At 38.4% G+C, this 12179-nt stretch overlaps 1 protein-coding gene across 1 annotated transcript; it reads right to left on the bottom strand.

Annotated features, from left to right (window-relative positions):
- Positions 1–2602: 2602 nt before the first annotated feature.
- On the bottom strand, positions 2603–6044 carry LOC119263781 (soluble scavenger receptor cysteine-rich domain-containing protein SSC5D-like; the record flags this gene model as incomplete). Its single annotated transcript, XM_037540280.1, has 3 exons — positions 5926–6044; positions 5317–5631; positions 2603–2736 (listed from the first exon to the last, which is right to left on the bottom strand). Coding segments are annotated over exons 1-3 (504 nt in total), but the record flags the coding sequence as incomplete, so codon positions are not given.
- Positions 6045–12179: the final 6135 nt, after the last annotated feature.

Raw genomic sequence — 12179 nt, 5'->3', positions numbered from 1 at the left:
AGTCCAAGCTTGGCGAGAAAGTCTAAACAACTTCCTACACAATCAAGCAAGTTCATCTGGCTAACTGACATCATAAGCATTAGTTTAGAGAATAAAGACAAATCTGAGTGGGTTCATCTGTGTTTCATTTTGGAGCCGTTAGCTTAAACTACTTTTGCAGGTTAACAGTAACTTTGCAAGAATGCAAAACAACCAGACAACCAAGAGTGGGTTTCCATAGTATCACTCCAAAAAAGAACACTGCCAGTAGGTGCAAGTTTCAGTCCAGCCCTGAATATCTGGAACACTAAACACCTAAACATATAGAGCAGGAAAATTCCAGGAGCAGTGTTGGCAACACTGAATTATACATATCTTTATCAAGTGTTTCATTTGTTCACCAATAATATTTCAACCATTCCTAAATGTTAACATGAGACTTTAGTTAATGGCTAAGTGATAGTTAAATTAATTCATTAAAGACCAATCTAATATTTGTCCTATTTTTGTGAATTATTTAGTAACATTAATTAAAATGTTATGATGTATTAGTTATTACTTAATTATACATTATTATAAACTTCAATAAATTGTTTATTAGTGCTTAGTTCTTACTCTCCTAATTTTGAGTCACATACATTAATCAGCTTGGCCAAGTTTTTCAAGTCTGAAGCAATAAATGCTGAATGGGGCAATGTTGATTCTTCTGTCTGTAAAAGGCTGTCTGCAGGGTTACCCTTCAGTCTTTAAAATAATCAAAGGGAAAAGCTACACCATACTAAATAACTTTATCGGTTTGTTTAATGATTTATTTTTAAGACCATCATAGTATTAGTATGTTGCCATTTTGAGCTTGGCCTATGTTTGTTTTTTTTGTTTGTTTGTTTTTTTTGGCATGAGAGTGTACTTTTATTGTGTTACCAATACATACACAACAGAGAATAGTTCAGAGCATTTTTGAATAATTTGTGTTTAAAGGGTCACTATAGTTATTGACTGTTTAATTCTTGATGTTACTATTGCTTGGAAACAAGAAATGTTTTATTTTTATTGACAACGCTGCTCCACCTCGGCTTGTTGTACAGACTTGCCTGACTTGTTCGTCTCTGTGACCTCTGACCTGCTGTACTCCGAATTCCCTGACTTGCTGGACTTGTTGGTTCACAGTGCTGCTTAGTGCTCCAGAGAGTACTAGCAAGGTAGCATTGGGTCTCTTATTGGTCCCCAGTGTTCAGAGGATAACAACGCTGCTTCATCTGCACCTGAAAATACCAAAGATAGTTCCAGTGTCCGCTCCTGGTTCTGTCTTTCCTGACCTTCCAGATTCTGAGTTCCCTGACTTGCTGCCAGTGCTCCAGAGAGCACCAGTGAAGTAGCCATGAGTCCTATTACTCTGGGGCACTAGGTGGTGCTATGGAACCTAGTGCTGCATTGCTGCTGCTCTCTGAGCACCGTCCGGTCCTGCCCTGCTCGTCTTTGTCTGCTTTCCCTTCTTGTTAACCATCATGTATCTTACCTGTGTCTTGTGTGTAACCCAGTAATTACACAGTGCATTTTTCTTCTGGTATTATCCATAGATTATGATTAACACACATATGCATCCTGCTCCATGTCCTGCTTATCCAATGTTACAATTAATAAATCAGATGTCAAATATTTTGGCTACTAAATTATATATATATATATGTATAAAAACATAGTGGGACCCCCCCCCGCCGAAGGTGTATGATGACGACAACAATCCTATACACAGTCTGGAACAGTAGTTGATTGTGTTTATCGAGCACAAAAAAGACCTTATCCGCTTTTATAGGCCTCCGTCTCATTGTCATGTCAAACCATTTCTAGTCTTCACATTTTTCAAATATTCTTCTATTAGGCCTCTGTCAACAAAAGGTGAATAAAAGTAAAATAGCTAAACGTCAGAATTGTTTATTAATTAGTCATCATCATCATCATCATCATCATCATCATCAACATCATCATCATCATCATCATTAACCATTAATCATTAACCGCTTAGTCCAGACAGGGTTGTGTTTTTTATAATAATAATAATAATAATAATAATAAACAACTTAGTCTGTGAAACTTGGGCTAACTGAGTCTAAAAAGTACCCAAAGTAATACATGACATAAATGCAGGGATTCGGATGAAATTCTGAAAGAATGAATGAGATTATAGGCATGCTTGGTTAAGAACAGATTTGCCCCTTCAGAAGAGAAAATAAGGAGGGCAGCATCTTACCCTGGGGGCTTCTTCCCTCTAATTAAATTTTAAATTTAATGAAAAATTAAATCATAACCTGATATAAAAAATCTTTTTGAGTGAAGAAAATATGAAATACACACAGAGCCACAGGGAGTTAAATGTAATGTTTAACCACAGAGGAAAAATAAAATTAAGACCTTTAGTTTCGATTCTGAGAGCTCACAAGTAGATTCAGTGCTCACCAGCACACACCACACCCACATCGCTGTCATGGGAGCAGTTGTGTTTGAGTGAAGATGATGTTGGACAGAAGTGAATCTGAGACTCGTTGCCTCTACACTGAAGCTCCTCTGACCACACCTGACCCTCCCCTCTGCCAAAAGCAGCTGCTCCCAGCACCTTCACAGGAAGCCCACAGCCCAGCTCTCGACACACAACCTCTGCATCCTGCTGGTCAAAGTCAGCGTCACACACTGTGGACCAGGTCTCTCCATGAAGCACCTCCACTCTCCCAGAGCAACGAGAACCACCAACCAGCCTGACTTCTAAAATGAGACAAACAGAGAACACAAAACATTCTTTTATTACTGATATGAATGTGTTAATTTACACTTTTTCATAGATTAGTTATTTCTTTTATTAAAGTTAGGCCATACAATACCCCTCCACCCCATAGTTACTGCAAGTAATGGTATGACACGTATAATGGTTTAGCACAGACTTAGATGTGGGTTTAAAAAAATAACAGACCTTTAAATGCAATACATTAACTTACACCACAAGATATTGTGTAGACTCCTGTCTATCCCTCCATCTGAGGCTGAGACTAACATTCATTAAAGCTACAGTAACACTGTCTGTGTAGTAGATGATGCTAAATATAGGAATTAAGGTACCCTTAACTCTAGCCGACCTGAGCAGCTGTAATATATTTTTCCTCACTTCTCTTATTCATAAAGCAGTTGCAGGAGACATAACTGACAAAATAGAGGACACAGTACTGAATCTGAAACATATCAAGCACTGCACAGAAACAAATCCCAAGTGTTTGTCTTTAGTTTGTACTATACTTTCTACACTTCTATTACACAGAATTCACACAGTGTGCATGTGTGCTACATTATAAGGATGCTGGAGCAATGTGGCTGCCACTTTGCATTGGTTTTTCATTGGTTTTGTGTTGTTTGTGTGTATGTTTTAATGTTCCCCTGCTGGCTGAGGAGCTTGCCAGTATAACCACAGACATAGTGGCCAAGAGTGGTTTTCCAACAGTTGCTCAGAGGCTTCTTAGGTTGGCAGTTTGGGTGATGCTACATTATAACTAGGATGCAGCCTGGACTGGCCGCTTGAGTGATGCTGTGTCAAGGCTACGAGGCTGCCTGGGCCAGCTGCTTGGATGACGCAACACTTCAGCTGTGTGGCTGCCTGGACTGGTGGTGTTCAGTTGCATGAACAGCACTATGCCACAGCTACGAGACCTTCGGGCCAGCTACCTCGACCATGCCGCATTGCAGCTACATGCATAAACTGGATGACTAGATTACATCACTGTTGCACATTTGTCTCCCGATGCTATCGATTCTTTTAAAAAACGGCTAAAGACTTATCTTTTTAAACAGGCATTTAGGTATTTGGTCTGTAGTATTTGGTCTATGTGTATTTGTTTTTTGTGTTTGTCCTTTGTTTATCACTGTGTTTTTGTTTTTGTAAAGCACTTTGTAACCTCTGTGAAAAGTGCTGTATAAATAAATTTTACTTTGTTACTTACTTACTAGATTACTTCACTCATTAAAACTAACACACGCTACAGAAAACCACCTAGACTAATGCTAATCTCGTTGGAAACAGCAGGACTGCCAACTTAATTTCTGTTTGAGATTTTAGCAGCCTTGTCCCACTAAAGAAGTCTATGAAAACTTATTGTTTTAAGCATGAAGGAGCACAGCATGACTATGAATGGTTATTCAACATGGCACCATTCTGTGGAAATGGTTAAATTGTAATCACAAGCATATTAAATTAATTTTGGTCCCATGTGCAGAGCAAGAGATACACGTTCTTATTCATTTTATTAAGAGCTTTCATGTATTGGTTTTTGGTGAACTGGTGAGTTGGGGTCTCCTACTGCAATTATTCCAATCTTTGAATGACATTTAGCATTATGTTCTATATCTATGAAATGCCTAACATGACAAAAGATATGTGGAGGAACGCAAGGAGTAATGCATGTTTAATACATGAAAGAGGTTGAGAAACTGTGCAAGCGAAACTGAATACACACGAGAGATGGTGAAAATGGCAGTCCTTGCACCTCAGCACTGTCAAATTCCTCACGTAATTGCAATTACACGTCACTGAGCAACCATAGTGGTAACAGTGGACAGAGAGTGCTCAAAGTTATAGTCTCTCTATCATGTAACTATGGTAGTTGCTCAGTGAAGCTTTTGGGAAACGCATCCCAAGTCAATTATTTGCTTTTTCATTTTCTTTCAGTTCATTCTCTCATCCATCTGCTGTGTGTTTAGTGAAGGTTTTCTCCTGCTCTGTGATCTGATTCCATCACAGGAGTGAGTTGTTATTCTTCTGTGCTCTCATTGGTTTACCGCTGCTTTAGGTTCCACCCCAGTGATATAAAATGACTGAGAAAAGCGCTGATGACAAGTAGGTGTCTTAGTAATTCATTTACAAAAAAAGTTCACAGAGTTTTCAGTTAGGAACATTTTTTTGGAAACACCTGCTAATTAACAAACATTACTAAGATGAAGTTAATTAATAATTAGCTGTGAATCTTTTGGAAAACACACCACATTGGAAAGCACACAATCTTATGACATGCTCCTGTGAATTATTTTCAACTCCACATGAACCGCTAATTCTGAAACTGTCCTTTTTCCATTGTTACTAATGGGAGAACAAGTAATCACTTCTATTTTTTAATTAGTTACAAAGCATAACATTTTATTCATTTAAAAAAATTATTATATTCATTCTTGATTTGTTTGTGTATGGACCCACATTGTAGTGTTACCAAGATTTAAATAATGCAGATGCTTGATAGGTAATAAAAAAAAAGACAAATGAAAAGAGATTAATTCAATTTCAATGTGAGAATTATTGCAGTTTACCTGAACAGATCATTCCAGCACCTTCAGTAGTATCACAGATACGCTCTTTCTCTTCGAAATCTCTGGCTCCACATTTGTTCACTGTAGACTCTGATCCGTTACACGCCCTTGTATAGCTCCACATTGTTTCTGGTCCTGGTCCAAAGTGAGCATCACTCAGTACATCTAAAACCTCTCCACAGCCCAGCTCTCTACACACCACTGCAGCACCTCTTATATCCAAGTAATCATCACACACTGTAAGCCACTGTCCTATGTAAAACATATCGACTCTTCCAGCACAGCGACGGCCACCATCAACCAGCTTTACTATTTCTGTTTATCAGAGAGAGAATGAAAGAAACACAGAAAAAAATAAATAAATGTAAATACCAGAGGGAGTAAAAGTTGTTTATGGTCACATATGCTCAGCTGCTAACTTAGTACTACTACAGAGATAATTTACTGCCGAGGAAATATTGATTAATCATTTACAATAATATTATTCTAATCTAAAAAATTACTTGTTTGATGTTCTTATTACTCTGAGTAGTATTTATTAATATTCTGTGTATTTAAGAGTTTTATTTATTGCTTCTATTTTTCCATTTGTTGACAATTATTGCTTACCAGCTGTGGTGAGTGGGATCATGGACAGAAAAATGAGAGCCACACAGCTGTCCATCTCCCTCTGACCTGCACACAGTCTGTTGAACTCAGCAGCAGAACAAGCTTCACCTCCACTCCCCCAGAGAGACTGAAGAAACTAAGAGAGAGACAGAGAGAGAGAGGGAGAGAGGGAGAGAGAGGCTCCCCACAGCTGCCAATCACACTCACTATGACCTTATTAGAAAGAGGAGAGGAAATCATCAAACATTTGCAGAGACAAATCAGAGGAGGCGTTTTTTTCTTTCTCCATATTTATCAAAAGAGCGTCAGCGCTGATGAACAGAACTCCACCTCCGTCTCTAGAGGAGTGTGTGTTAGGAGAGACGCTCGCAGCAGTGCGGTGAGAAACACACCAACATACAGGAGACTGACTTCAGAGAGAGGAAACACTCCAGTGTAATACAGCGTTAATGCTGCACCTGCAGAGACCTGATCCACACACTGATAACCAGCTCACACACACACACACACACACACACACTGATAACCAGCTCAGACACACACACACACACACACACACACACACTACACTCAATACACACACACATCTAAACACACACTCAAACACACACACACACACACACACACACACACACTCAATACACACACACACATCTAAACACACACTCAAGCACACACACACACACTCACACAAATAACCTCTCACACACACACACAGACACACGCATACACACACACACACACACACACACACACACATAACCTACTCTCTCTCACACACACACACAACTAACCTCTCTCACACACACACACACACACACTCACACACACACATAACCTACTCTCTCTCACACACACACACACACACACACACACACACACACACAACTAACCTCTCTCTCACACACACACACACACACACACACACACACACACACACACACACACATAACGTACTCTCTCTCTCTCACACACACACACACACACACACAAATAACCTACTCACTCACACACACACACTTTTCTCTCTCTCTCTCTCTCTCTCTCTCTCTCTCTCATACACACACAAACTGATAACCTACTCTCTCTCACTGTCACACACACACACAAACAAATAACCTACTCACATTCACACACACAGACACACACACCCTCTCTCACACACACATACACACTGATAACCTACTCTTTCACACACACACACACCCCCCCCCTCTCTCTCTCACATACGCACACATACACACACACAAACTGATAACCTACTCTCTCTCACTGTCTCACACACATACACACACACACACACACACACACACACATAGATAACCTACTCACCCACTCATGCACAAATATGGATGTACACATACATTGATACTCACAAACACACACATACACATGTATTTATTGTCCTGTATGTTTGATGTATCTGGTGTATGTATTGTATATTCTGTAGGTGTTTCACTGTCCTCCCGTATATCTGCACTGTATGTAGTTATGTGTAATGTTCTGCTGTTCGTGTTGCACCATGGACCTCAAGACGTTCCAGTGTATAAGAGTTGAGGAATGACAAAATAAAGATCACTCAATTAGACTCTCCTCTCTCCCTCCTCACCACATCCCAGCCCTCTCTCTCTCTCCCCTGTTCCTCTACACACACCTGCTGATACGTGGCTTCCTGCTCCTCCACTAAACCAAGAACTTCAAAGGATGAACAGCTTCAGCTGCCAAACAGATTCTTATCAGCTGATCACATATTTACCACATCACATGCAGAATTACTGCACAACTGTAAATATGCTGTGATATAAAGCAGCCATCAGCTTTGTCATTATAGTAAATTACATTTTAATGTCAGTGCAGAGGAGAGAGACAGACTTTGGTTTCTCCTGCTGTAAAAAGTGGATTACAGGTATGAGAAGAATCTAGTGGGCACAAAGCAGAGTTTTGTAGGGATGTATCAGCCATTTAAGGTATTTCTGTGGTTTAGGGATGCAGTGGGTAGGCTCTGAGGAATAGCTTTTCAGGAGGTTGTTGATTTTAGCTGGAAAGGACTGTAACACTGAGATGTTATTTGTTATCAGGTGACAGGGGTGAGACGACAGATTCAACACCTGTTCTTCATTAAAAATAATAATAAATTTAGGGGGGTGGAGTAGCCTATTTATAACTGTCTCAGTAGTAGGTTATGGGTCTTCGATGGCTAAGCACAGTGTGTTTAATGAGGGTCCAATTTCATCTGCAAAAGGCTGAAGTGATTTAATGTTTTTTAACCAGGAACAAAAGCAGGAACCCACATGATCAGTTGTTTGAAGATCAAGGTCAGTTGATTAAACCAGTGGAACCATGTGTTGGAATGTAAACCTGAAGCTATGAAAACCTTTGGACTAAGCAATAAAAACAATAAATAAAGACAAGCATGGATCTGAAGTTTGAGTTTCTTTTATTCTCCCATTATTTTATTAACTGAATTGTGATTAAAGGAGACTTTAGTATGGTTTAGCTCTGGAGTGTGGTTTCTCTGTCTGTCCAAACCTGGAATCTTCACAGGACGATACAGTTTAACATCAGCTGCCTAACGATCAATACAAGAATTATCACAACACGCTACATTTCATCGAATTGCACATTTCCACTTATATAAATGTAACACTCATTTAACTGACTGTATTAACAGTGGTGGTAAAAGTATTCAATCCTACACTTATTATACTGTTAAAACATTACTAAAATTCTATGGCCATACAAGTATAGATGAGGTTATTTACTGAATGATTGTATACACACTTTAAAAAGGTGATTCATCAAACATTCTTTGATAAAGAAATGGTTCCATATAGCCTTGAACCATGAGAACTAAAAGAACCCCTTGCATGATTAAATGGTTCTTTTATAAAAGGGTTCTACATAGCACCCTTTTTGATGCTACACAGAACCTTTTTCAGATTCTATACAGAATCATCTTTTTTAAGAGTGTACCTACAGCATAAAATGTTGACTTTTATGCTGTAGGTACACTAAAATGAATTTTAATGTAACTTGGGAAAATTTAAATTATTAAAAAAATCCTAAATTCTTTGCTGTCAGTAATGGCTGCATATATAATGTCAAGAGTACATCAATGTATGATTTAAGCCGTATTTTCTCTCTCAGCGTTTCCATATTGTTCCACTTTAAAAGTTCATCAAAGATCATCAAAGTTGCACAGACACAATACATTCTAACTCTACAGAGAGTAAAACAGAAACAATATTTTAATGACAGTAATCACACAGTGTAGAAGGCAGAGGTGTCACCCACTACACTACACCAACCACTATCTAGCATGACATCATCTCTTTTATGCTACACTTCCAACTTAAAACATTCTGTGTCTCTGCTCTGTAGAGTGATATATGGATATCTGCTCATTTGCTTATTACACCATATCATATACTCACAGGCCACTTTATTATGTATGCCTTGCTAGTAAAAGGTTGGACCCCCTTTTGCCTTCAGAACTTCCTTAATTCTTCATGACATACTTTCAACAAGGTGTTAGAAACATTCCTCAGAGATTTTGGTTGTTATTTGAATTACTGTTGCCTATCATCTCTAACCAGTCTGTCCATTCTCCTCTGACCTCTAACAGCAACAAGGCATTTTCGTCCACACAACTGCTGCTTACTGGATGTTAACAAGCAACTAATAATGTGGCAGGTGAGTGTATAAAGGCCCAATTATGGTCCTGGAGTTTCACCACCTTGGATAGTTCAGATCAAACACAACTGGCTCTATTAGTCAAATGCACCTGAAGGCCTTCAATAACTGGATCAACTGTGCTACATTATGGTTAGAGATAAAATCTTCAGGGTGGCCTCCAGGACCTAAATTGGGCACCCCTGAGCTACACAATCAGTACTGAACTGAATAATTATTTTGCAATACTGAATGTACAGTGCTGTGATCATCAAACTTACTTTAATATTTGACAAAAGATAAGTAAAAATAAAATGTTGTTTTTAAATGATATTTCATTTATTGAAGGAAAAATGCTGTCCTACCTGGCCCTGTGTGAAAAAGTAATTGCCACCTTAGCTAGTAAATCAACCAGTTAACCAAATTTAATTGACTATAAGATTCAATTTCACTAGCCACACTCAGGCATGATTACTGCCAGTTGAATCTAAACATCACTTCAATGTGGCAATATTTGACAATGTGAAGCAGGATAGAAGATCTCAAAAAACAGCAGACAATGTCATGTTCTATAGAAATTCTAATACAGATGCGGAACATTGTTGAAATTTATCAGTCTGGAAAGGTTTACAAAGACAATGCTTTGGCTCTGGGAGTCCAGCAAACCACAGTGAGAGCTTTTACTCACAAATGGAGAAAATTTGTAACAGTGGTGAACCTTTCAAGGAGTGGCTGCCCTACCAAAATTTCACCAAAAGCGCATCAATGACACATCTAAGAGGTCACCCAAGAACCCAGATGAACATCTAAAGAACTGCAGTCATCACTTGCCTCAGTTGAGGTCAATGTACATGATTTCACAATAAGAAAGACACAGGGCAAAAATGGCATCCATGGGAGAGTTGTGAGACACAATCACTGCTGACCAAAAAGAACTCAAAGGCTTGTCTTGTCTCACAACTAGATGACCCGCAAAACTTTTGGCATAATATTCTGCCGACTGACGGATCAAAGGTGGTACTTTGTGGAAGACATCAGTCCCGTTACATCTTGTGTAAAGCTAACACAGCATTAGCTTTACACTATCTATCTATCTATCTATCTATCTATCTATCTATCTATCTATCTATCTGTCTGTCTGTCTGTCTGTCTGTCTGTCTGTCTGTCTGTCTGTCTGTCTATCTATCTATCTATCTATCTATCTATCTATCTATCTATCTATCTATCTGTTTGTCTGTCTGTCTGTCTGTCTGTCTGTCTATCTATCTATCTATCTATCTATCTATCTATCTATCTATCTATCTATCTATCTATCGAGAGAGAGAGAGAGAGAGTGTATAACGCAAAGTATAAAAAAAATGTGAAAAGACACATTTTGGTAATGTTTAATCTTTGGTTGACTTTCAAAAGGTTTTAACGTGATTTAGTCATTTCAGCAGATGCATTGTTTGGGTCTCTGTCAAATGGTCTATCCCTCTGCCTCAGGAAGCTCTACCACATCATTGTAGTCTAAAAGTGGAAGAAGAAGATAAAATAAATTTTAATTTAAAATACATCTAATAATATCTAATGCAAGAACTATTTTAACTATTTTTGCCCCATATTTGGTGCTGAAGACCTCAGTCTGCCATTGTATTTACAGTTGTTCATTAAGTGACAATCTTCTTAAATACAAGCAACATCATTGAGCTATCAACCTCCAGTATTGTGCAATGTCACGTGTCGCCACCTAAATAAAAGTTCCATAGACTTACTTGCTGCTTCTCCTAAATCCTGTCCAGGACTGATGACATCATCATAGTTTTCTGGTGTATACACTGCACCAACATACATGGACAAATTTTGATATCAGCGGTTTTGTTTTTGAACTGATGCTGATTCACAGTGTGTCTCAATGCGTTTCCTATTTTTAGAGAAACAAACCTGCTGTAAGGTGTGAATTCTCTCCATTAGGCATGGCATCATCATAGATCTCCACCTTGTTCTCTATCAAAATGTAGAATAAATGTCAGTATCATTGTCAGTAAGCTTGATATTTTAATGTAAATCATGACAACGTGTAACTGTCTTTGTTCAGCAGTAACAAAAAAGGTAAATTATTAAAGAAGTAGCCTAATTGCTGCAGCAATCTAGATATCCACGTATAGCTTCATTCTGGGAGGGTAAGGGCATCTTTAACACAACATGCTTGGAAGTGAGTTCTAACTGCTAAAATGGGTATGTGTAACTTAAACATCCACAACTGGCTATCAATACTTTACCAGTAAAGGGAAAGAAAGACTCACACGAAAATTCAAACCTATTCAATTTGTTCTAATATATTTGTAAATATGTAAAGGTTCACAAAAAATCAAACAACAAGAACTTTTCTGGGGAACACAAACTAAAACCAAATCTTATTTACCATCACAGAGATGAGGAATTGGCTAATATGAAAGCTCTTGGATTTCTAAAGCCTTTATTATTCTTAGGTTATAGAAGTATGTAAAGTGCAAACTTTGAGCTCACAAGAAGGCCCAGGCCATGTAAGAGGTTAATCGAAAATGGTACAAAAATGCAACATTTGATGTTTTACCCTATAA

The sequence above is a fragment of the Pygocentrus nattereri genome, chromosome 1 (assembly GCF_015220715.1).
Source record: "Pygocentrus nattereri isolate fPygNat1 chromosome 1, fPygNat1.pri, whole genome shotgun sequence".
Lineage (NCBI taxonomy): Eukaryota > Metazoa > Chordata > Actinopteri > Characiformes > Serrasalmidae > Pygocentrus > Pygocentrus nattereri.
Note: the sequence above shows the minus strand (reverse complement) of the source record. Positions and strands in the feature narration are given on the sequence as shown.